Source organism: Hyla sarda, chromosome 7 (genome assembly GCF_029499605.1).
Source record: "Hyla sarda isolate aHylSar1 chromosome 7, aHylSar1.hap1, whole genome shotgun sequence".
NCBI classification, from domain to species: domain Eukaryota; kingdom Metazoa; phylum Chordata; class Amphibia; order Anura; family Hylidae; genus Hyla; species Hyla sarda.
In genome coordinates, this window is record NC_079195.1 from 28,731,529 (window position 1) to 28,756,456 (window position 24,928).

The window sequence follows — 24,928 nt, forward strand, 5'->3', positions numbered from 1 at the left end:
CAGCATGCCCAAACAGCCTTTGGCTGGGAGATGTAGTTTTTGCAAGAGCTGGAGGCCCACTGGTTGGGAGACTCTGCCTTGGGCATTTTGGCTCATGCTCCCTAGTATAGAGGTGGACAGGGTCTGTGTGCTACCATACAGTTTCCATTGGTCACTAAACATACAGAGACATCACCCTTTAAACGATAATGTGTCCATTCACTGACAGCAAACAGTTTTTTTTTTTAAATTACATTTTTTTTTTTTTCTTAAAGGTTAATTTATACACAAAGTATACCAGAAAGTTGCAGAACTTGGCCAGACTGATAATCCTTCTTACCTCTGAGCGGCGGAGGACGGAAACTGCTCTGCTCGATTTGCTGCATCTCAGCCAGGAGGGCGTCCATCTTGAATGTATCAGGGGCCCGAGTATGCAAGGAAGGTGTGCGGGACTGCAGGAACTCAGACACCAGCTGCAGACAAGAGGGATGGGAGAGGTGTTGTGGGAAAGTGCAGGACTAACGCTTAAAGAACAGTTCCTTAAAGGGGTACTCCACTGGAAAACTATTTTTTTTAATCAACTGGTGCCAGAAAGTTAAACAGATTTGTAAATTACTTCTATATAAAAATCTTAATCTTTCCAGTACTTATAAGCTGCTGTATGTTCCACAGGAAGTTCTTTTCTTTTTGAATTTCCTTTCTGTCTGACCACAGTGCTCTCTGCTGACACCTCTGTCCATGTCAGGAACTGTCCAGAGTAGGAGAAAATCCCCATAGCAAACCTATGCTGTTCCAGACAGTTCCTAAAAATGGACAGAGGTGTCAGCAGAGAGCACTGTGGTCGGACAGAAAGGAAATTCAAAAAGAAAAGAACTTCCTGTGGAACACACAGCAGCTGATAAGTACTGTAAGGATTAAGATTTTTAAATAGAAGTAATTTACAAACCTGTTTCACTTTCTGGCACCAGTTGATTAAAAAAAATAAAAATAATTAATATTAATAATAATAATAATAATAATAATAATAATAATAATAATAATAATAATGTTTTCCAGGAAAGTACCCCTTTAAAGTATTAAAAAAAAATGTCTATTTCTGATCCTAGGAAAGCTGGGTGACCATATGTAAGCCATACTAGCACCTACAGTAGTTGTCACCCAGATTTCCCAGAGTCCTGCATGTGAGATATGCAAAATAAAGAATTGATCATGGGGTGATGCCATTGCAGAAGACTACAGTCAGCCTACCGTAAGCCTTAAAGGGGTACTCCACCCCTAGACATCTTATCCCCTATCCAAAGGATAGGGGATAAGACATCTGACTGCAGCTGGGACCCCTGCAATCTCTGTGCATCCCCCCGCATTCTTTCAGAGTGCTGGGTCCGTCGGCGGAGGTTATGATGTCATGACCACGCCCCCTCGTCATGTCATGCCATGCCCCCTCAATGCAAGTCTATGTGAGGGGGCGTGGCTGCCGCCACGCCCCCTCCCATAGACTTGCATTGAGGTGCCGTGATGTCACAACCCCGCCGCTCGCTCCAAGCGTTCGGAACAGAATATTCCGAATGCTGGGGCAGCGGAGTACCCCTTTAAATGGCTGATAACAGAGAACAACAGAATGTATTGTACTGCACATGAACTTGTTCTCACCTCATCTTCTGTAGCTTCTCCAAGAGGCTTCGAGATCTGCAAGAAAAAAAAAAAAAGAAGAAGAAAAGGCATCACAGGCGTTTCAGTTCATTTCTATTTTCAAGATCTCTGCATGCTGTCAGTAAATAGAACAATATGTTTACATTCCAGAGACAGAAAAATCTGATCTAATATGTCTCGCAACTGCAGCAAACCCTCGGCTCGGAGAAGGTAGGACAGGTTTTCAGCCTCCGGATGTAAATGGGAATGTTTCCATTTACTGACAGACAGCAGAGGACTTCATAATGGTAAAGAATGGAAACACTGAATAGATTAGAAAGTGGCAAAAACAGCAGAGCCTGTAATGAGGACGTGTAGCATTCTATATTGGAGCTGCGGTGGGGGCGTCACATTCAGCGCTGTGGAGTCGGACGAAATTTTGGGTACCTGGAGTCGGAGTCGGCAAACAATGCACCGACTCAGACTCCTACTAATTTAGATTGGAATTAAAAAAAATTAAAAAAAAAGCAAGTTTAAATGTCCCAATTCACAAAAAGTTATAATTAATGATTTCTCTACTGTAAGAATAAAGACCAATGCATGCAGCGCCTCACGTAACCGCAAAACGAACACGTTAAGTGACCGTGAAGAAGCTTTTCATGTGCTTCACTATATGGCACGCAACGCACAATTAGGAGCGGCAATACTTATACTTTCCATAGTGTTGTGTTCTGCTGTTACAGGGAACCCATGGGTAACCTAGCCTCTCACTGATAAGGGGTTAAGGAAATAATTTTTTTGCAGGACTAGAGACACTTGTATAAGTGAAGGGAATGGAGGGTCAATAGTTCAAGACTGAAGCTGTAAACCATTGGAAAAACTGCTGCCATTCAGCTAAGGCTATAAAAACTTGTAAACTCGATTGTTAGCTTAAAGGGGTACTCCACACCTAGACATCCAAAGGATAGGGGATAAGATGTCAGACCCCTGGGATTGCCGCTGCGAGTTCGCTCTGTGCGTAATGACGGGCGATACAGAGGGGTTGGAGCACCGTTACGTCATGGCTCTGCCCCTCGTGATGTCACGGCCAGCCCCCTCAATACAAGTCTATGGGAGGGGGCTTGGCGGTCGTCACGCCCCCTGCCATAGACTTGCATTAAGGGGGCGGGCTGTGATTTCCCGAGGGGCAGAGCTATGACGTAACGCTGCTCCGTCCCCTGTATCGCTCTGTATCCGTCCCCCGAACTCGCTCTGTGTAGTAATGAAAGCGCGGTGCCGCAGCGGCGATCCCGGGGGTCCCCAGCAGCGGGACTCCGGCAATCTGACATCTTATCCCCTATCCTTTGGATAGGGGATAAGATGTCTAGGGGCGGAGTACCCCTTTAAACATGACTATGGGATTCTACTAGGGAAATCATGTTTTATAATAAATGCCCCTTCCTGGATCCTCCCACTGCCCTATCTTCAGCAGCAGATCAGCACACAAACTGTTCAATACAGTAGACTGTTGGCTTCCCAGCCAGTAGTCCTGTGGTAATGACAGGTATGTTACCTTTCTTTCCTTCAAGGAATGTATAAAATACATTCACATATTAATACAGAGGAGTCGGGGAGTCAGAGTCGGGGAGTCAGAGTCGGGGAGTCAGAGTTGGAAGTACAGAAAACTCCGGAGTCGGAACATTTATCTACCGACTCCACAGCCCTGGTCACATTTGCACTAACTTGGGGGGGGTTCACTTACAGCGGTGGCTCCTGGGGGCCACGCCACGCTGGGCAATCCTTCCTGCCGCAGACCTTTATCCTGGGTGAAGTGACCGGTCAGCTTCATAAGGGGATTAGCACCCCCACACTCTGTGTCCACCAGTCCTCGCATCGCCATGATGACAACCTGCAACTTAGAGACAGCAACATGTGAGAGACCAGTTCCCCCAGACGTGACAGTCCCCCCCCACCATATACCGTGACAGTCCCCCCACCACATACCTGATACAGCCGGCCCTGTGTCTCCTCCTTCTGTCTGTACAGACGTCTATCTCAGGATGTGTGTGCGTCTCTCTGCCATGTATGTGTCTCTCTGGCCCCCAGGACTGTCTCTTCCTGTGTGTCTCACAGTCAGAGTTCAGTGGGAGGAGAGACAGTTAAAGGTACAGAGATCAGGGGGAGGAGAGAGACTGCAAGTCACAGCCCAGAGGAAGGAGGGAAGAGAGAGTGACAGTCAGGCACTGTAGAGAGACAGCCGGGCATAGGAGGGAAGGAGACAGGGAAAGACCTCAAGTCACAGCCCAGAGGAAGGAGGGAAGAGAGAGCCAGGGGGCACAGGGAAGAGGGAGACAGACCACCAGGCACAAGGGGAAAGCAGGAGAGCGAGACAGCCTGGCATAGGGAAAAGGAGGGAGAGCAAGCCGGGCACAGGGGGGGGGGGGGGGTGGAGGGAGAGCAAGCCGGGCACAGGGGGGGGGGGGGGGGGGGGGGGGGGGGATTGGGGGGGTGGAGGGAGAGCCGGGCACAGGAGGAAGGACTGAGAGACAGGGGGGAAGGACTGAGAGACAGCCGGGCACAGGGGAAAGATACAGTCAATGCTTAAGTTGACTTCTTAATCAGGCACAGGGAGATGGAGCTCCAAGGGGAGGAGAGACTGGGAGGAGAGAGACTGCCTGCCAGTCACAGTATGGAGGGAGGAGGAGGAGAGAGACTGCCAGTCACAGTATGGAGGGAGGAGGAGGAGAGAGACTGCCAGTCACAGTATGGAGGGAGGAGGAGGAGAGAGACTGCCAGTCACAGTATGGAGGGAGGAGGAGGAGAGAGACTGCCAGTCTCAGTATGGAGGGAGGAGGAGGAGAGACTGCCAGTCTCAGTATGGAGGGAGGAGGAGGAGAGAGACTGCCAGTCTCAGTATGGAGGGAGGAGGAGGAGAGAGACTGCCAGTCACAGTATGGAGGGAGGAGGAGGAGGAGAGAGACTGCCAGTCTCAGTATGGAGGGAGGAGGAGAGAGACTGCCAGTCACAGTATGGAGGGAGGAGGAGGAGAGAGACTGCCAGTCACAGTATGGAGGGAGGAGAGAGACTGCCAGTCACAGTATGGAGGGAGGAGGAGGAGAGAGACTGCCAGTCACAGTATGGAGGGAGGAGGAGAAATTGCCAGTCACAGTATGGAGGGAGGAGGAGGAGAGACTGCCAGTCACAGTATGGAGGGAGGAGGAGGAGAGACTGCCAGTTACAGTATGGGGGGGGGGAGGAGGAGGAGAGAGACTGCCAGTCACAGTATGGAGGGAGGAGGAGAGACTGCCAGTCACAGTATGGAGGGAGGAGGAGAGATTGCCAGTCACAGTATGGAGGGAGGAGGAGAGAGATTGCCAGTCACAGTATGGAGGGAGGAGGAGAGATTGCCAGTCACAGTATGGAGGGAGGAGAGATTGCCAGTCACAGTATGGAGGGAGGAGGAGAGAGACTGCCAGTCACAGTATGGAGGGAGGAGGAGAGACTGCCAGTCACAGTATGGAGGGAGGAGGAGAGATTGCCAGTCACAGTATGGAGGGAGGAGGAGAGAGATTGCCAGTCACAGTATGGAGGGAGGAGGAGAGATTGCCAGTCACAGTATGGAGGGAGGAGAGATTGCCAGTCACAGTATGGAGGGAGGAGGAGAGAGACTGCCAGTCACAGTATGGAGGGAGGAGGAGAGACTGCCAGTCACAGTATGGAGGGAGGAGGAGGAGAGATTGCCAGTCACAGTATGGAGGGAGGAGGAGAGATTGCCAGTCACAGTATGGAGGGAGGAGGAGAGATTGCCAGTCACAGTATGGAGGGAGGAGGAGGAGAGACTGCCAGTTACAGTATGGGGGGGGGGAGGAGGAGGAGAGAGACTGCCAGTCACAGTATGGAGGGAGGAGGAGAGACTGCCAGTCACAGTATGGAGGGAGGAGGAGAGATTGCCAGTCACAGTATGGAGGGAGGAGGAGAGATTGCCAGTCACAGTATGGAGGGAGGAGGAGAGAGATTGCCAGTCACAGTATGGAGGGAGGAGGAGAGATTGCCAGTCACAGTATGGAGGGAGGAGGAGGAGAGATTGCCAGTCACAGTATGGAGGGAGGAGGAGGAGAGATTGCCAGTCACAGTATGGAGGGAGGAGAGATTGCCAGTCACAGTATGGAGGGAGGAGAGATTGCCAGTCACAGTATGGAGGGAGGAGAGATTGCCAGTCACAGTATGGAGGGAGGAGGAGAGAGATTGCCAGTCACAGTATGGAGGGAGGAGGAGGAGAGATTGCCAGTCACAGTATGGAGGGAGGAGGAGGAGAGATTGCCAGTCACAGTATGGAGGGAGGAGGAGAGATTGCCAGTCACAGTATGGAGGGAGGAGGAGGAGAGATTGCCAGTCACAGTATGGAGGGAGGAGGAGAGAGACTGCCAGTCACAGTATGGAGGGAGGAGAGAGACTGCCAGTCACAGTATGGAGGGAGGAGGAGAGAGATTGCCAGTCACAGTATGGAGGGAGGAGAGAGATTGCCAGTCACAGTATGGAGGGAGGAGGAGAGATTGCCAGTCACAGTATGGAGGGCAGAGAGACATCTGGGTAATGGGGTTAGTACCATCAGTGGGGCGGTCACTAGAGGTAATGATCTGCAGCACGGTATATATGCTGAATATGAGCCCCACCCTCCAGTTATTTATACATTCTTGTTACTTACATGGCACCAACATATTCTGCGGCGCTGTACACAGACTGTCATCACTCACCTCAGTCCCAGAGTCACCTATATAAATACAGGAGAACATATAGAACTCCATGAGATGTCTCCTTTCTTGGATTTGACCCCAGTGCTGCTGGCCGCCATGATCCTTTAGTCTGGAGCCTGATAATTTGGAAATCAGACCCCACCATATTCAGATAACTGCTTGCTGTCAGCAAATGGAGACATTCATTGTTTACATCCAGAGGCTGAAAACCTGTACACAACCTCACAGCTGAAGGTTTGCTGCAGTGTATTAGTAAACCCAGACCCCATACCTTTTATAGAGGCAGATCACATGACGGCTAAATGGTCTGTGGTGGGAGGAGCCTCAGCACTAATCTGCATCACTGGCCTCCTGTCACACTATCCCCACTAGGGGAGCTGCTCCCATTAAGGTCAATGCCAGCTGTATTAATGCATATGTAGTTAGCTCCCCCTAGTGGTGCCTGCAGGCAATATATATTTGATTAGAAAAATAGAATGATTTCACTATATATAATATATATATACTAGGTTCTGGTTGTCACTGTGGCAACCAAGTATAAGCCTCAACACAAGGTCTATGGATACCCAGTCCTGACTGTCTAACCCAGTGTTTCCCAACCAGGGTGCCTCCAGCTGTAGCAAAACTACAACTCCCAGCATGTCCGGACAGGGTTCTTGTCTGGGGTCTGTATTAGTTCAGGGGGTCTGTGTTTATTCAGGTTTCTTGTCTGGGGGTCTTTATTAGTGTAGGAGGTCTGTGTTTGTTCAGAGTTCTTGTCTGGGGTCTCTATTAGTTCAGGGGGTCTGTGTTTATTCAGGGTTCTTGTCTGCGGTCTGTATTAGTTCAGGGGGTCTGTGTTTGTTCAGGGTTCTTGTCTGGGGTCTTTATTAGTTCAGGGGGTCTGTGTTTATTCAGGGTTCTTGTCTGGGGTCTGTATTAGTTCAGGGGGTCTGTGTTTATTCAGGGTTCTTGTCTGGGGTCTATTAGTTCAGGGGGTCTGTGTTTGTTCAGGGTTCTTGTCTTGGGTCTGTATTAGTTCAGGGGGTCTGTGTTCAGGGTTCTTGTCTGGGTTCAGGGTTCTTGTCTTGGGTCTGTATTAGTGTAGGGGGTCTGGTTCAGGGTTCTTGTTTGGGGTCTGTATTAGTTCAGGGGGTCTGTTTGTTCAGGGTTCTTGTCTGGGGTCTGTATTAGTTCAGGGGGTCTGTTTGTTCAGGGTTCTTGTCTGGGGTCTGTATTAGTTCAGGGGGTCTGTTTTTATTCAGGGTTCTTGTCTGGGGTCTGTATTAGTGTAGGAGGTTTGTGTTTGTTCAGTGTTCTTGTCTGGGGTCTGTATTAGTGTAGGGGGTCTGTGTTTGTTCAGAGTTCTTGTCTGGGGTCTGTATTAGTTCAGGGGGTCTGTGTTTATTCAGGGTTCTTGTCTGGGGTCTGTATTAGTTCAGGGGGTCTGTGTTTATTCAGGGTTCTTGTCTGGGGTCTGTATTTGTTCAGGGGGTCTGTGTTTATTCAGGGTTCTTGTCTGGGGTCTGTATTTGTTCAGGGGGTCTGTGTTTATTCAGGGTTCTTGTCTGGGGTCTGTATTAGTTCAGGGGGTGTGTCTTTATTCAGGGTTCTTGTCTGGGGTCTGTATTAGTTCAGGGGGTCTGTGTTTGTTCAGGGTTCTTGTCTTGGGTCTGTATTAGTTCAGGGGGTCTGTGTTTATTCAGGGTTCTTGTCTGGGGTCTGTATTTGTTCAGGGGGTCTGTGTTTATTCAGGGTTCTTGTCTGGGGTCTGTATTTGTTCAGGGGGTGTGTCTTTATTCAGGGTTCTTGTCTGGGGTCTGTATTAGTTCAGGGGGTCTGTGTTTGTTCAGGGTTCTTGTCTTGGGTCTGTATTAGTTCAGGGGGTCTGTGTTTATTCAGGGTTCTTGTCTGGGGTCTATTAGTTCAGGGGGTCTGTGTTTGTTCAGGGTTCTTGTCTTGGGTCTGTATTAGTTCAGGGGGTCTGTGTTCAGGGTTCTTGTCTGGGTTCAGAGTTCTTGTCTGGGGTCTCTATTAGTTCAGGGGGTCTGTGTTTATTCAGGGTTCTTGTCTGCGGTCTGTATTAGTTCAGGGGGTCTGTGTTTGTTCAGGGTTCTTGTCTGGGGTCTTTATTAGTTCAGGGGGTCTGTGTTTATTCAGGGTTCTTGTCTGGGGTCTGTATTAGTTCAGGGGGTCTGTGTTTATTCAGGGTTCTTGTCTGGGGTCTATTAGTTCAGGGGGTCTGTGTTTGTTCAGGGTTCTTGTCTTGGGTCTGTATTAGTTCAGGGGGTCTGTGTTCAGGGTTCTTGTCTGGGTTCAGGGTTCTTGTCTTGGGTCTGTATTAGTGTAGGGGGTCTGGTTCAGGGTTCTTGTTTGGGGTCTGTATTAGTTCAGGGGGTCTGTTTGTTCAGGGTTCTTGTCTGGGGTCTGTATTAGTTCAGGGGGTCTGTTTTTATTCAGGGTTCTTGTCTGGGGTCTGTATTAGTGTAGGAGGTTTGTGTTTGTTCAGTGTTCTTGTCTGGGGTCTGTATTAGTGTAGGGGGTCTGTGTTTGTTCAGAGTTCTTGTCTGGGGTCTGTATTAGTTCAGGGGGTCTGTGTTTATTCAGGGTTCTTGTCTGGGGTCTGTATTAGTTCAGGGGGTCTGTGTTTATTCAGGGTTCTTGTCTGGGGTCTGTATTTGTTCAGGGGGTCTGTGTTTATTCAGGGTTCTTGTCTGGGGTCTGTATTTGTTCAGGGGGTCTGTGTTTATTCAGGGTTCTTGTCTGGGGTCTGTATTAGTTCAGGGGGTGTGTCTTTATTCAGGGTTCTTGTCTGGGGTCTGTATTAGTTCAGGGGGTCTGTGTTTGTTCAGGGTTCTTGTCTTGGGTCTGTATTAGTTCAGGGGGTCTGTGTTTATTCAGGGTTCTTGTCTGGGGTCTGTATTTGTTCAGGGGGTCTGTGTTTATTCAGGGTTCTTGTCTGGGGTCTGTATTTGTTCAGGGGGTGTGTCTTTATTCAGGGTTCTTGTCTGGGGTCTGTATTAGTTCAGGGGGTCTGTGTTTGTTCAGGGTTCTTGTCTTGGGTCTGTATTAGTTCAGGGGGTCTGTGTTTGTTCAGGGTTCTTGTCTGGGGTCTGTATTAGTGTAGGAGGTCTGTGTTTGTTCAGGGTTCTTGTCTGGGGTCTGTATTAGTTCAGGGGGTCTGTGTTTATTCAGGGTTCTTGTCTGGGGTCTGTATTAGTGTAGGGGGTCTGTGTTTGTTCAGAGTTCTTGTCTGGGGTCTGTATTAGTTCAGGGGGTCTGTGTTTATTCAGGGTTCTTGTCTGGGGTCTTTATTAGTTCAGGGGGTCTATGTTTATTCAGGGTTCTTGTCTGGGGTCTGTATTAGTTCAGGGGTTCTGTGTTTATTCAGGGTTCTTGTCTGGGGTCTGTATTTGTTCAGGGGGTCTGTGTTCAGGGTTCTTGTCTGGGGTCTGTATTAGTTCAGGGGGTCTGTGTTTGTTAAGGGTTCTTGACTTGGGTCTGTATTAGTGTAGGGGGTCTGTGTTTGTTCAGGGTTCTTGTCTGGGGTCTGTATTAGATCAGGGGGTCTGTTTTTGTTCAGGGTTCTTGTCTGGGTCTGTATTAGTTTAGGGGGTCTGTGTTTGTTCAGGGTTCTTGTCTTGGGTCTGTATTAGTGTAGGGGGCCTGGTTCAGGGTTCTTGTTTGGGGTCTGTTTTAGTGTAGGGGGTCTGTGTTTGTTCAGGGTTCGTGTCTGGGGTCTGTATTAGTTCAGAGGGTCTGTTTGATTAGGGTTCTGGTCTAGGGACTGTATTAGTTCAGGGGGTCTGTTTGTTCAGGGTTTTTGTCTGGGGACTGTATTAGTTCAGGGGACCTGTGCTTGTCCAGGGTTTTTGTCTGGAGTCAGTATTAGTTCAGGGGGTCTGTGTTTGTTCAGGGTTCTTGTCTGGGGTCTGTATTAGTTCAGGGGGTCTGTGTTTGTTCAGAGTTCTTGTCTGGGGTCTGTATTAGTTCAGGGGGTCTGTGTTTGTTCAGGGTTCTTGTCTGGGGTCTGTATTTGTTCAGGGGGTCTGTGTTTATTCAGGGTTCTTGTCTGGGGTTTGTATTAGTTCAGGGGGTCTGTGTTTATTCAGGGTTCTTGTCTGGGGTCTGTATTTGTTCAGGGGGTCTGTGTTTATTCAGGGTTCTTGTCTGGGGTCTGTATTAGTTCAGGGGGTCTGTGTTTATTCAGGGTTCTTGTCTGGGGTCTTTATTAGTTCAGGGGGTCTGTGTTTGTTCAGGGTTCTTGTCTTGGGTCTGTATTAGTTCAGGGGGGTCTGTGTTTGTTCAGGGTTCTTGTCTTGGGTCTGTATTAGTTCAGGGGGGTCTGTGTTTGTTCAGGGGGGGGTCTGTTTTTGTTCAGGGTTCTTGTCTGGGGTCTGTATTAGTTCAGGGGGTCTGTGTTTGTTCAGGGTTCTTGTCTGGGGTCTGTATTGGTTAAGGGGGTCTGTTTTTGTTCAGGGTTCTTGTCTGGGGTCTTTATTAGTTTAGGGGGTCTGGAGTTCGTATTTGGTCGCCCCATACAAAGGGGTGGGACACGTGCTTCATGCACTGATTCATACTTCTCATGTTAAATGATCTGACAGGGACAACATAATCTCCATTATGACTTTATTCTAAAAGATTTCCTTATTCATCTACTTATAACCAGAAATTTTCAAATATTTTAGATGGTTCTGGCTCTTCTGGATCATCCCCTACATTGTGTCGCAGTCTAGCATGGCGTGGGGGGGTTTAGTTACTTAGAGTGCCCCCCTTCAGAGTAAGACGATCAGCGCGGCGCTCACAGACACTTTTGTATTTCTCACTGCACTTGTCGTCATTCCATTTAGAGACACGAGACAGGGTAACACAATCCTCATCCCCATCATTGTTCGGCTGATCTGTGTGCCAGGACCTGCAGGGACAAAGGAAGGAGGAGGAAGGGTCACAGGTGGGACGCTGGGGGTTACACAGCTCTAATATCCAGTAACAGCTATAGACATGAATACGGTGTCACACTCTATATACAGTATGTCAGTCATGTTATTACAGAGTGGAGGGTGAACGTTCCCAATGTTGGATAATTGTCAGCACGTCAGGTCAACTTCTCACCTCTAGGTGGTGCTACAGACTATTAGTGGACAACCAAATACAGTGAATGATAGAAAAGTCAAATCAATAGAAATGGACTCCACCAGCAGAATAGTGAGTGCAGCTCTGGAGTATAATACAGGATATAACTCAGGATCAGTACAGGATAAGTAATGTAATGTATGTACACAGTGACCCCACCAGCAGAATTGTGAGTACAGCTCTGGAGTATAATACAGGATATAACTCAGGATCAGTAGAGGATAAGTAATGTAATGTATGTACACAGTGACCTCACCAGCAGAATAGGAAGTACAGCTCTGGAGTATAATACAGGATATAACTCAGGATCAGTACAGGATAAGTAATGTAATGTATGTACACAGTGACCTCACCAGCAGAATAGTGAGTACAGCTCTGGAGTATAATGCAGGATATAACTCAGGATCAGTACAGGATAAGTAATGTAATGTATGTACACAGTGACCCCACCAGCAGAATAGTGAGTACAGCTCTGGAGTATAATACAGGATATAACTCAGGATCAGTACAGGATAAGTAATGTAATGTATGTACACAGTGACTCCACCAGCAGAATAGTGAGTACAGCTCTGGAGTCTGGCCACTAGAGGGAGCATCTTCCTGTGAGTCTGCTGAGTGTGGAGGAAGTCGTTTGCTGGATTGTTTGGTGTGTGTGCGCTCTGAGCTCTGCCGTGTCATCTGTGCCGGACAACGTTCTTCCTTCCCCAGAGGGAGAGCGTGTGTTCAGGCATGAGCGAGGAGAGGAGAACCCCAACACCTGCCCCCCGAATCAGGTCCGCGGGGGGCAGGGGGAGCCAGCGACCAGGTGTGGAGGGACCAGCGTCAGGAAGTGCATCAGAGGTCTCCGGGTTAAGGCGCTCTGCCAGGAGGTGCAGCGATGCATCTCCAGCCACCCCTGAACCCATAGAGACAAAGAGCAGCCGCAAGGCTGGCCCTGCAAGTTGTGGGACTACAAGTGGATACTGGAGAAGAAGAGAACTTTTATTTTAGAGAGCAGCGGGCCATTTAGGGAAAAACTTTTAAATGAAGACCGCTTTCATACAATGGAGAGAGAGAAGCAGAGACGGCTGAGGGGGCTTCAGCCAAGGGTGGAGGAGGAAGGAGATGCTGCGGAGGCCGATAATGTTGAGCCAAATCCACCCGGGGGTCTGCAACATCTGACCCCATACAGTGGGCTCCCTGCAGGGCAAGTGGCGATGTCATCTGGCCGTGGCTCTGGCGGTTCGGGGGATGAGAGCAGCACCAGTCACCAGGGAGGGGCACTGATGGCCCAGATCCAGCTCCTGAAGTCCCCAGGTCACCTCCAGGACTTCACGTTTGGGGATGAGTTACCAGAGGAGGCACCTGGGGGAAGGAAAAAGAAAAAGCTAAAGAAGACCAAGCTCCAGGAGCAGGTAACATTTGTATATACCCCCTCCCTGAGCCCCCCGGACTGGCCACAGAGTCAGCTCACTGTGTGAACCCCATTTCTCAGCCCAGCCTGAGTTCTGCTGTGGACTCAGTGCAGGAGAGTGGGGAGAGTATGGAGTCTAGTGTGGCGGTGAGCTCCATCGCTGTTTGTAGTAACAGTGGTGGAGAAGACAATGTATCGGCTGTGAGGTCGGACAGTGATATTTGCCCAGCGATGGGCATGGATGGCTCTGGCACATTGGGCTGCTCCCTAACGGGAGGGGGGGGGCGGCTTTGTGCCAGAGTCAGCTGCGGGAGCTCCGGTGGCTCTGAGCATTGCCACTGCTGTTCCTTTTGGAGCAGCGGTGTCATCGTGAAAGAGCTGCCGGGGCCAAGATGTCTTCGCCTCCCAGAAAGACTGGACTAAAACCTTTTATTTTGTATTGGCGCCGCTTATCCAGAACAGCGGCGCCCAGGAGCAGAAAACTCCAGTACTGATGAGGCGGAGGGTACCAGTAAAAACAGGGCTGGGGCCACTAATAAACAGGCTAGGCAGGCTTCCCGGTCCTTGTATAAAGGACCGGTGACCTGTCCTGTGGCGGTGGCTCCAGCTCTGGTACCCAGTGATGCTGATGGTACACTATCTGCACCAGAACGCACCGGTCCAGCCAGTATGAATGAGGAGGTTAATGTTGGAGTGAATGGTAGTATGGGCTGTAGCACGGGTGGAGGTATGGGGGGCACATCAGCTAAAACAGGCAATAATGGTGTGAGTATGGATTATGTGGAGGAAGGTGGTGAAGGGGCACAGATTAGTGGTGGGGATGTAGGGCCTGGTCCAGTTGCACCCCCAGCGGTGGCAGCACCGGTACGCAGCTACGCAAATGTCACCGCTGGGGGGAGGGGGGCACCTTCCTCGTCTTCTGGCTCTGGGGGGGGGGGGGCAATTTGCAGCAGCGTCTCCTGGGGGCCTTAAGGAGAGGGGAGAGATCAATCAATGTAGAGGGTAGGGAGGTTGATCTATCCTTTTGGATAGAAAGACATGGTCTTTCAGCCTTCCGAGAGGAAAGAGGGGGGGATACTGTGTGGTCCCTCCAAACAGCCGGGCCAGGTGGTCTCCGAAGGAATGTGGTCCGGCTGAGGTGGAGAGGCAGTTATACATGTCCTCCAAGATCTAAAGTTGTTGAGCTTCTGCTAAAGTTGGGCTTTAAGGCAGCTGACATCTACGCCTTGATACATCCTTATGGTACCCCTGAGTTCGATATCAGCTTTGTTCGGCCAGAGGGGCTTGAGCTCATCTGGTCGAATTATGAGCTGGTAAAGAATGAGCCCGGCTGGCGAGACTTTGCCATTCAGGCGGTGTCTCGCCAAAACAATGTCAAGAAAGTGACCGTTTTAACCCGTAACGAATCACTTTCTTGTATTGACATCATGACGTGGCTAGATCGGTATGGAGAGGTGGTGGAGGTCCCAAAAAAGAACAGGGATGAATATGGCATCTGGTCAGGGGCCTGGACGTTTATGGTCAAGCTTAAGCTTTCAGGAAACACTGTTACCCATATACCATCTGCGACCTTCCTCGGAAGGGATCGTATCCAGATCTTCTACCAGGGTCAGCCGAAGCTCTGTCCCAGATGTGGTGACCCCACACATTTTAGTGCCAATTGCACTGTGCAGAAGTGCACTCTGTGTGGGGAAATAGGCCATCTCGCTGCATCTTGTGCAGAGATTAGGTGTCACCTGTGTGGTGACTTAGGTCACCCATTCAGTCGCTGCCCTCGTTCCTTTGTCAACACGGTTGTTGCCCCGGTGGGGGTAAGCCATGAGGTGAACTCTGCTGGGGGATGGCTGGCGGGGATGAAGGGGTGCAGGGGCCAGGGAAGAAAAGTAAGCAGAAGACGCCTGCCCAACTGAGGCGTCTCAAGAAGAGTCAAAGGGATAGGGAGATTCAGGAGTCACAGGAGCATCAGCCAGCTGAGGTGGCTTCTGATCCTGTCCCTGTGACCAGTGTTACTGCTGATAGTGAACTGGACGAGGAGACTGGAAGGATCCACAAAGAGGAGGATGCTGTCTCCTCGCTGTCCTCCCATGGTGAGAGCGCGGATGAGGACAGAGGGAGATGGGCAGAAACAAAGCGGGGTACTCGGAGGAAGAAGAAAAAGGGAGATTTAAAATCTTCTCCCACCCGCCAGATTCCAAAGGAAGGTACAACTGACCCCCCTCTGATTGGTCTCTCCAACCGGTTCCGAGCCCTCCGCGACATTTCCTCTTCGGAGGAGGAGGCTGGGGGTGAGGTTCCGGATGTTGCGGTGGGGCCCACAGGGGACCCTGAGTCCTCTCTCCCTGGGGAACCTATGTCTTCAGGGGGGGGGGGGGGACTGGCTCAGTCAGGGGACGAGGAAAATGTAAATAAAGGGAAAATGGACACATCCATCTCACTAAAAAGGGGTAAACCATCATCTGATGAGGAGGGTGGTGGGGTGGATGGGGGGAAAAAGAAAGCTGTCTAACTCAATCACCCTCGATGGCGGCACCCTCTCCGTTGACTCTGGCATCCATTAACGTTGCCAGCATTAAGTCAGATACGGCTCGATTTGCGGCCTATGATTTTTTTGCCCATATTAATGCTGATATTTTATTTTTGCAGGAGACCAGGCTAACAGATATGTCATCTATCTACAAGGCTAAAAGAGAGTGGAGGAATGGGCCCTCCTACTGGTCTCTTGCGGCAGAGCCGTATAGCGGAGTGGCGGTCCTTTTTACCACAGCGGTAGAATGCCGACGGGTTATCGAGTTAGAAATGGGGAGGTGCCTGATCTTAGATGTCCTCATGAGGGGACAAGAACTTCGCCTAATTAACATCTACGGCCCACAGTCTAAGTGGGACCGGAAGTGTCTCTTTATGAGGATCAAGCCCTATCTTTTTACAAGTCGGCAGGTGGTCTTTGGAGGGGACTTCAATGCTGTCACGAGGCCCCAAGATAGGGGAGGTTCCAGAGACAAGCTGACTTATGATAGCATCGCCCTAAATAGCATAGCGAGTGAGGCTCGCCTGGTGGATGTCCACATCCGGCACACCCCAGGCCACGCGGAATTCACCTATCATAGGGGTAGTTGTAGGTCTAGGATAGATAGGTTTTATTTAAAGGAGGAGGCCGTCTCTTCAGCAGTGTCTGTTGTTGAGGTGGAGTTCTCCGATCACTGTTTAATTTTGTTTTCTCTGAATGTTACAGAGACCCCCCGGATGGGCAGAGGCTATTGGAAGCTGAATTCGTCTCTCTTGGAAGAAGCGGAGATAAGACAGTCCTTTGAGGATTTTCTTCAGAGCCAGGTACCATTGCTGGGCCTTTGTAGCAGTAAGTCAGAGTGGTGGGAGATCTTCAAAAAAAAGGGTTGCGAGATTCTTCCGCCAGCTCTCAGGCCTCAGAAGCCTAAACAGGTACCGTTTGTACTAGGGCCTGAGGAAGAAACTTCAGCACCTTGTCTCGACTGGAGGTAGTCGTGATGATATCTCCAGAGTGAAGTCCTTGTTGATGAAGTGCCAGTACGACAGACACGCATCTTTGGTTTTTGAGAGGGATTACGGGAAGTACCGCTCGCCCGACCCTTACAGAAACTGCAAGATGTCAGTGAATAGTAAGGTAGTCTCAGGACTGACTGATAGTACAGGATCCTTGAAAAGGTCCAGATCAGGGATCTTGGAGGTCGTCAGATCCTTTTACTCGCACCTCTTGGGAAGGAAGGATCTAGATCGGTATAAGGTGTCAGCTTTCTTGGCTGAAACCATTCCTGAACTAGGAGTAGACCCCTCTCTTGACGTTTTGACAGAGATGATCCGGGAAGAGGAAGTCAGGATGGCTATTGATGGGCTTGCCCTCAAGAAGTCACCCGGTCCAGATGGCTTAACATCTGAGTTCTATAAGACCTTTAAGGACACTTTGGTTCCCCTGTTGACCGAGGTATTTAATGAGTGTCTATCCTCGGGCACTCTGCCAAAGTCAATGAGGAGGTCAGCGCTGATCATCCTGTCAAAGGGTAAAGACCCGTTCCACATTGAGAATTGGCGTCCCATAGCGCTTCTCAATGTGGACCGAAAGATTCTGGCAAAAGTGCTGTTTAACCGGCTGGTGGAGTTTGCACCTCGGCTCCTTTCGGGGGCTCAGCATTGCTCTGTTCCGGGCCGCAGTACATTTAGTGCTGTGCTCAGTGTCCGAGAGGCTGTGAGTGGGTAGGGCTGGCCACTGGAAGGGGTACTTGCTGTCCTTGGATCAGGCAAAAGCGTTTGATCGGGTTAACCATGAGTACCTCTGGTCTGTTCTTCTGAGATATGGCCTGCCGGGGGGGTTTGTTGATTGGCTTAAGACCTTGTACGCAGGGGCAGAGAGTTTCCCGCTTGTGAATGGTTGGATTGGCCGCTCTTTTGAGGTTGGGTCTGGCGTCCGTCAGGGTTGTCCTTTGAGCCCGTTGCTGTACGTGTTTGCAATTGATCCTTTCCTTAGGAGGATTGATTGTGGACCGTTGGCGGGGGTGAGAATGGACCTGGCGGTGCCGGATTTGGCTCTGAGGGCGGTAGCGTATGCTGATGATGTCACCGTGTTTGTCTCCTCACAAGAGGAAGGCCAATGGGTGATGTCAGAGGTGGACCGCTACTCGGAGGCATCCGGGTCCAAGATCAACCGGGATAAGTGCGAGAGTCTCTGGCTGGGAGGGGGAGATCCTAATTTTGATCTCCCGGACGCCCTTCCAGAGCCCCAGGAATCTGCAAAAGTTCTCGGCATCGAATTTGGCCAAGGGGATTACCCCAAACAAAACTGGGACAGCAGGCTTAAGATCGCCGCTCAGAAGGTGGATCAGTGGAAGGGTTGGTCTTTCACCCTCCGGGAAAGGGTTAACCTGATCAAAACATTCCTGCTCCCTTTACTGATATACCTGGGCAGTGTATGCATGTTGCCAGAACCTCTCTGGACCCGGGTCTACAGTGTGTTCTTCCAAATGTTATGGGGGAATAGACTGAACCTAGTGAAGAGGGAGGTTATTTACCGTACAAGGAGACTAGGGGGGTTGTGTATGGTCAACCCCGTGGTATTCCTAGTGAATACCTTTCTTAAGACCAATATAGCAAACCTCTGGTCAGAGAGGGCTCCTCCGTGGGTATCCTCCTGTAGTGGATGGTTTTGGCCTTTCTTCCAGGAATGGGAGACAGGAGGGCAAGTGAAGGGTCTTCGCACACCACACGGGCATCTCCCGGCGTACGCTACCCCGGTTCTAAAGGTTATTCGTCGGTGGGGTCTGGGGATGGGGGAGATTAGGACTCTGTCGAGGAAATTCCTTGACAAGAGGGTCCTGTCTTCTCATTTCCAGAGGCCATTGGCGCTCAAGGACTGCCCAAGTCGGGATCTGGAGGTGGGTTTAGAGCTTTTGAATTCTATCAGGATCCCCTTGAAGTTTTGGGACTTGACTTGGCGCTGCTTCCATGGGAAACTGTGTGTGAGGGATAATCTGAAGTGCAGGAGCTCTGATGACCGGGGATGTCCCCGCGAAGAGTGTGGAGGCATGCTGGAAAGCATGGAGCATTTTCTGCTTCATTGTCCCTTTAACACAGAGGTTTACACCAGGGTGGGCGCTTCCATTGGTTGGCCTCGGCTGGCCAGTCTCTCCTATGCGGAATGGGCCTATGGGGCATTCAGAAACCTTGGAGGCTGGGACCGGTGCACTTTATTCCTAGTCAGCTCAGTGGTTAGGTACTACACATGGAACGCACGGTGTTTAGTGTCGAAGCAGCGTAAAATCCTCCCTGTGGATGTGGTGGTTAGGAACATTCTCGGTGACCTGGTGAAGGTGCGTTCTCTGGAGTACGAGAGGCTGGGTGCTGGCAGGGCCTCTCGTCTGTGGAGGGGCTCTGCCTTTAAAGTGCCTTGGCCTGTTGTCTCCCCCTGGTGGTGGGCTGATGCTGGCACATTAGTCTTTTTGTTTTGAGCAGTTGGTTTATGGTAATATAGGGCTTGCAGGCGCTGAACTTGAGCTTTAGGGGTTTGTTGTTTGGCTTATAGTGTTATATGTATTTGTTATTGTATTTATTGTTGTAGTCTATGTGTATACTTGTGTATTGTATATATTATTAGTCTGTGTATATTTTATGTAATGTATATATTGTATATATTGTGTGATGCCACCTGGGGTTTGGGTTTAGTTTAGGTTGGGTGGTGGGTTAAAAAGGGGGGAGGAGGTTTGTATGGGACTTTTATATATACAGAAAATCCTGGACTGGTTCATGGACGTCTGATAACATGTACTGGGGGCATGGGATGCGGGACCAGCTCAGGGCCAAAAAAAATAAAATTAAAAATAAAAATAAAAAGTGGTGTTATTTTGTTTGTGTTGGTTTTTATTATTTTGTATATATTATTGTTGTTGTTGTTATTCTTTTTGGTATATTACTGGTATTGGGTTTTTGGTATTGCAACTGGGCCAGGAAATTCACATTTAGTATTAGTGTATATTAGTGTATATAGTTTATTAGTATGGTATGGGTATAATGGGTATTATAGGAATATGTCTTTTGTAAATATTGCATATATTTGTTTGTGTGCAGGAATGAGTGTGGGGTGGACTGGTGTTGTATTTTATACTATGGTGTTGGTTTTATGATTCGTTATATTGATATGTTCTGTTGGATATGGTATGTTTATGTTTTGTAATTTTTTATTGTTATGTTTGAAATTTTAATAAAAGATCTACAGGATATAACTCAGGATCAGTACAGGAAGAGTAATGTAATGTACATACACAGTGGCCATACTTTCTATGTATATTATTTTCTATATGTATGCCCATTTCAGTGTTATTTAGTGCAGCACCTCACCATGTTGTTGAATCGTACGGTGTCCCATCCACCCAGCGCCAGTTCCCTTCTCTATGATAGTCCGAGAGGCCGATCCAGATGGTGTCATTTACTAAACTCTCCAGGAAATTCTGTGTAAGAGATGCAGGGTGTTAATGAGGTGCTGACGTTAGAAAAGGTTACATAATACCCCTATAGATGATGACAGAACAACCAAACCTATGACCTACAGGACCGGAACTGTTCTCTTTTGTATGTCTTTATCTTTCAATAAAGCTTTGGCCTTGTGCTATCCCGTACCATATCTCTTGTTTTTCCCAACCTCCTTTCCCTATTCTTTGTTATTTGATAAGGTTTTTAAAATGTGAGCAGGAGTGTTAGTGTAGCATGTGGTATGATGTCTAGCGTAGGGAACCTGTGCTGTATATTGTGCTTTCATGCTATGTATGATGACTGTATTATTTATTGTATATGATTGACGATTTGATTGCTAATAAAGTTATTTTTAATTAAAAAATTATTTTAAAAAATGGTCCCAGGGCAGTGATACAAGTGTCTTGTATTGTTATGGGGTCACTGTTTCTGGCACTGTTTTGTGAGCACGGTTTTGCACTCTTATGGGGACCATTATCAAGGCATAGTGACTGGCACTGTTATGGTACTTATGAGGATACTGTGTCTGGCACTGTTAGGTTATGTTCATACAGTGGAATTTCTGTGCTTCAGATTCCATTCTGCCAAGCTGGGGGCGGATTGTTTGCAGATTTGAGGATCTTGAATTTGTGCCGAATATATGCAGAAATTTTGTGCGCTGAACACACAAATTCTGTCTGGAATTCAGAGTCCCATTTACTTCAGTGGGGCTCTGCCCAGAATACTGCAAAATTTAAAGGGGTTATCCAGGAAAAAAAACTTATATATATATATATATATATATATATATATATATATATCAACTGGCTCCAGAAAGTTAAACAGATTTGTAAATTTCTTCTATTAAAAAATCTTAATCCTTTCAGTACTTATGAGCTTCTGAAGTTAAGGTTGTTCTTTTCTGTCTAAGTGCTCTCTGATGACACCTGTCTCGGGAACCGCCCAGTTTAGAAGAGGTTTGCTATGGAGATTTGCTTCTAAACTGGGCGGTTCCCGAGACAATTGTCATCAGAGAGCACTTAGACAGAAAAGAACAACCTTAACTTCAGAAGCTCATAAGTACTGAAAGGATTAAGATTTTTTAATAGAAGTAATTTACAAATCTGTTTAACTTTCTGGAGCCAGTTGATATATAAAAAATTGTTTTTTCCTGGATAACCCCTTTAAAGACAGGTTCAACATTTTTGCAGAATCCGGAAAGCAGAATTTCCACAGATTCTGCTCAGAAATTCCACCGTGTTAACAACATAGCCTTAGGAAATGTGCACATGGCGGAATTTTCCTAATTCCGCAGAAACTCAATTTTTCGGCAGAATTTCTGTGTCCTCAGAACACAAATTTCCGCCAAAATTCAAGCCCCATTAACTTCAGTGAAATTCAAACGCCATTAACTTAATGGGATTTATATTTTTGCGGAATGTGAGTGCGTTAAGCTAAATTTCCAAGACGGAATGCCCGCCGCGGAAATTCTGCTGTCTGAATGGAAAAGCAGAATCCCAGTGAATGTGCAGTAAATTATGGCTGAATTATTTTTTCGGAATTCCACACGAAAATTCTGCTGTGTGAACATAGCCTTATGATTGAGCCATATATCTTAGGTTATAAAAAAAAAATTCTTATTTTTGGGGGGTTACTATAAGGCCCAATTCACACTAATCGGCACCGGTACCGACACTCGAAATTCCATAGTAGAACTTCCAATAAGAAATTGGATTCTGGTGGAGGATTGTACTGTACATGATGAATGGGACGGGGCTTTTGATTATGAATTTCTGAATTTCTTCAGTGTGAACGGACCTTTATCGGGGGCACTGTTTCAGGCTCGGTTATGTGGGCACAAAAGGGGGAGATTTATCAAAACCTGTCCAGAGGAAAAGTTGATGAGTTGCCCATAGCAACCAATCAGATCGCTTCTTTCATTTTTCAGAGGCCTTTAGGCCTCTGAAAAATGAAAGCAGCGATCTGATTGGTTGCTATGGGCAACTCAGAAACTTTAGGCCTCTGAAAAATGAAAGAAGCCATCTGATTGGTTGCTATGGGCAACTCAGCAACTTTAGGCCTCTGAAAAATGAAAGAAGCAATCTGGTTGCTATGGGCAACTCAGAAACTTTAGGCCTCTGAAAAATGAAAGAAGCGATCTGATTGGTTGCTATGGGCAACTCAGAAACTTTAGGCCTCTGAAAAATGAAAGCAGCGATCTAATTGGTTGCTATGGGCAACTCAGAAACTTTAGGCCTCTGAAAAATGAAAGAAGCGATCTGATTGGTTGCTATGGGCAACTCAGCAACTTTAGGCCTCTGAAAAATGAAAGATGCAATCTGATTGGTTGCTATGGGCAACTCAGAAACTTTAGGCCTCTGAAAAATGAAAGAAGCGATCTGATTGGTTGCTATGGGCAACTCAGCAACTTTTGGACAGGTTTTGATAATTCTCCCCCAATGTGTCTGGTTTGCCAAGGGCACCGCTATGTACTATACCTGTTCTTCTTCATCATTAATCACCACCAGGTGCCCGCCTTGTACCCGGCACCAGGGCAGACTCTCCCCCCAGCTCCGAGCATCTTCTGCAGAGTGCAGATAGCAGGACGTCTCAAAGAGTGTCCACCCAGGGGGACAAAAGGGGCACAACATGGCTGCAAATGATGTATATAAAAAAAATTTAAACATGAATGAAGAACTGAAGCTGAGAATATTTACCCCCTGTACTGTCATAGTTGTCATAGGGAAAACTGCACAGAAGTACTGTGGTGACCCAGTACAGAATCACATGTTCTTCTGTATGTGGTGTCCCAGTATGGGATATGGTCCAGTATGGTCTTTTTGTCCTGTCAGGTTGAGTCCCTGTATGTCCCCGGGGCTCTCCTGCAGTATCTCCCCTGTGTATATAGGTTTCCCATAAAGGGTTTTCACATAATGAGTAAAGGACCTTTATTGTTAGTCACATGATTATGTTTAAGTCACATGTTTAAGTCATATGATTGTTACCCAGTGACCAGGTGACCTCTCTAGTGACCTATGGTCTCCTTGCACAGTCCCCCCTATATAAGATGGAGCTGCAATCGCTCTCTTAGCTCATTTCTACTTCTGCTGAGGTCCAGTCCAGACCAGTGTTCCAGCATCAGTGTCCGGAGCATTGGAGGCCTCGAGCCTAAAGTCTGCAGCCACCTATCAATTGCAAGTAAGATAAAGTCGTCTAATTGTCAGTCATCAAGTCTACTGCCTATTCAACGTGGCCTGAAATCTAGTCTGTCAAGTCACTGCAAGTCCCACGAAACCTCCGAGGTCCCCCTGTGTCACTGGCCATCTCTCTGGGATATTGGCTGAACAGTATAGAATGTACCATCTGTCTAACCTCAGTAAAAGCTACCGTTACCCTTAACCTGGCCTTGGACTCTTTATTGCCCCTGACTGACCTAGGACTAGCGGTACTAGCTACGTGTGATTATATAGGAAAACCACACCCTGGCGTCACGAAAAGGTTAATTCACACATTACCCTCATTCAACACCACAGTATCGCATTCAGTGTTTCTCCAGCTGTTGCAAAACTACAACTTTGGCTGTCCAAGTATGCTGGGAGTTGTAGTTTTGAAACAGCTGGAGACACACTGACACACTATGGGAAGTGGTGACACCTGATACCTGAGTCATGTTCTGAGGCTATACAGTTCCTCAGCAGATCGCTGCTCCGGGGAATAAGAATGTTCCTCTTCCTCAAGGATCCGTAATGTTCTTGGATCTTTCTCAGGTCGCTCCTCACATCTTTGCGCTGCCTCTCTATGGCCTGGAGCGCCCTCTGGTGCTGGGTCTGGTTATACAATAGGCGGGGTAACAAGATGTCATGCACGATGCTGTATTCTCTCTGTACGGAGGACAGGTTCTTCTGCATCTGAAATGCGTCATTCTGCGCCATTTCCCGCTCATCCAACCAATGGCTGCTGTTCCTGCGTAGGGACTCCGCCTCCGCCTCAGCACTGCGCAGATGAGAACTCACCGGCAAATCTGATTAACATATATATATATATATAGATAGATAGATAGATATAAAGTATACATATACTTATAGCCTGAACAAAAACATTATCAGGAGTGTTTTCCTAATAGTGTGTCTACAGCTGTTGCAAAACTTCAACACCCAGCATGCCCGACAGCCTTTGGCATGCTGGGAGTTGTACTTTGGCAACAGCTGGAGACACACTGTTATAAGGATTATCCAGGAACAATAAAACCGCTAATTTCTTCCAAAAACAGTGCCACCCCTGTCCTCAGGTTGTGTGCGGTATTATAACATGTCTCCATTTACTTCAAATGGAACTGAGCTGCAATACCACATACAACCTGAGCAGAAGGGTGGCACTGTTGTTGGAAGAAATCAGCTCTGTTTTTTTAATCCTAGATATCCCGTTTAAGAAACATGTTAGTTACTGTTGACAGATCTAATTATTTCTTCTTTTTTGTTTTTTTTTTTAGATTCTTTTATAGTTTAGGATTTTCCCTTTTTCATTTTCACTTTTGCCACACAGAGTTTTTTTCTTGAGGAAAAAAAAATGCAGCGGCTAAAAGTCTATAGGGAATTATGAAACGCCAAACGCACTTGGTATGTTTTCCTTTGGCGTTCATTTACTCTTGTTTGGCATCTTTATTTTGTTTATTGTCACTGTCAGTTTTCTAAAATGGCGTTTTTCTTTCAGTGAATTTTGGCGTTTTATTCTCCCATAGACCCAGAGAAAAACAACGTGGGTTTAACATTTGCGTTTTTTGGGGGGCGTTTTTTCTTCTCTTGATCACTTTTATCTGTGTGAAGAAAAAACGCCATTCTGAAAGCAGAGAAAAAATGCTAAACACTCAAAAAAAATAAAGCGATTTTTACTAAAATGAAAAAAACGCCAGACAAAATGTCAGAAAAGAGATGGCAAAATGTGTTTTTTGGGCATTTTTTTGTGGTATTTCTTCAGGCACAAAAAGTAAGTTGTGTGGAAATGTAGCCTGAAAGTGGTTTTACATACATTAGAGGGTGATTTCTCAACACCTGTGCAGAGGAAAAGTTGACCCCGTTTTTCAGCTGATGTGGCTGATGACGGGCGGTGCAGGGGG

At 47.8% G+C, this 24,928-nt stretch overlaps 2 protein-coding genes across 6 annotated transcripts in view; both read right to left on the reverse strand.

Annotated features, from left to right (window-relative positions):
* The window catches only part of PEX5 (peroxisomal biogenesis factor 5), a 46,874-nt gene extending 42,876 nt beyond the window's left edge, over nt 1-3,998 (reverse strand). Inside the window, exons 1-4 of one of the 3 annotated variants that reach the window (XM_056532863.1) lie at nt 3,592-3,998; nt 3,350-3,502; nt 1,630-1,665; nt 320-452 (exon numbers count right to left, since the gene is read on the reverse strand). In XM_056532863.1, the coding sequence (XP_056388838.1) occupies nt 320-452; nt 1,630-1,665; nt 3,350-3,487 (307 nt within the window). In that variant the 5' untranslated portion in view covers nt 3,488-3,502; nt 3,592-3,998. The remainder of the gene's footprint in view (nt 1-319; nt 453-1,629; nt 1,666-3,349; nt 3,503-3,591) is intronic. The other 2 variants (XM_056532862.1, XM_056532864.1) reach the window with 2 other exon arrangements.
* A 6,915-nt stretch (nt 3,999-10,913) lies between these two features.
* LOC130283418 (C-type lectin domain family 4 member M-like) overlaps nt 10,914-24,928 on the reverse strand; it is a 28,877-nt gene continuing 14,862 nt past the window's right edge. The window contains exons 3-6 of one of the 3 annotated variants that reach the window (XM_056532865.1): nt 23,477-23,836; nt 22,314-22,468; nt 19,705-19,814; nt 10,914-11,235 (exon numbers count right to left, since the gene is read on the reverse strand). In XM_056532865.1, the coding sequence (XP_056388840.1) occupies nt 11,073-11,235; nt 19,705-19,814; nt 22,314-22,468; nt 23,477-23,836 (788 nt within the window). In that variant the 3' untranslated portion in view covers nt 10,914-11,072. The other 2 variants (XM_056532866.1, XM_056532867.1) reach the window with 2 other exon arrangements.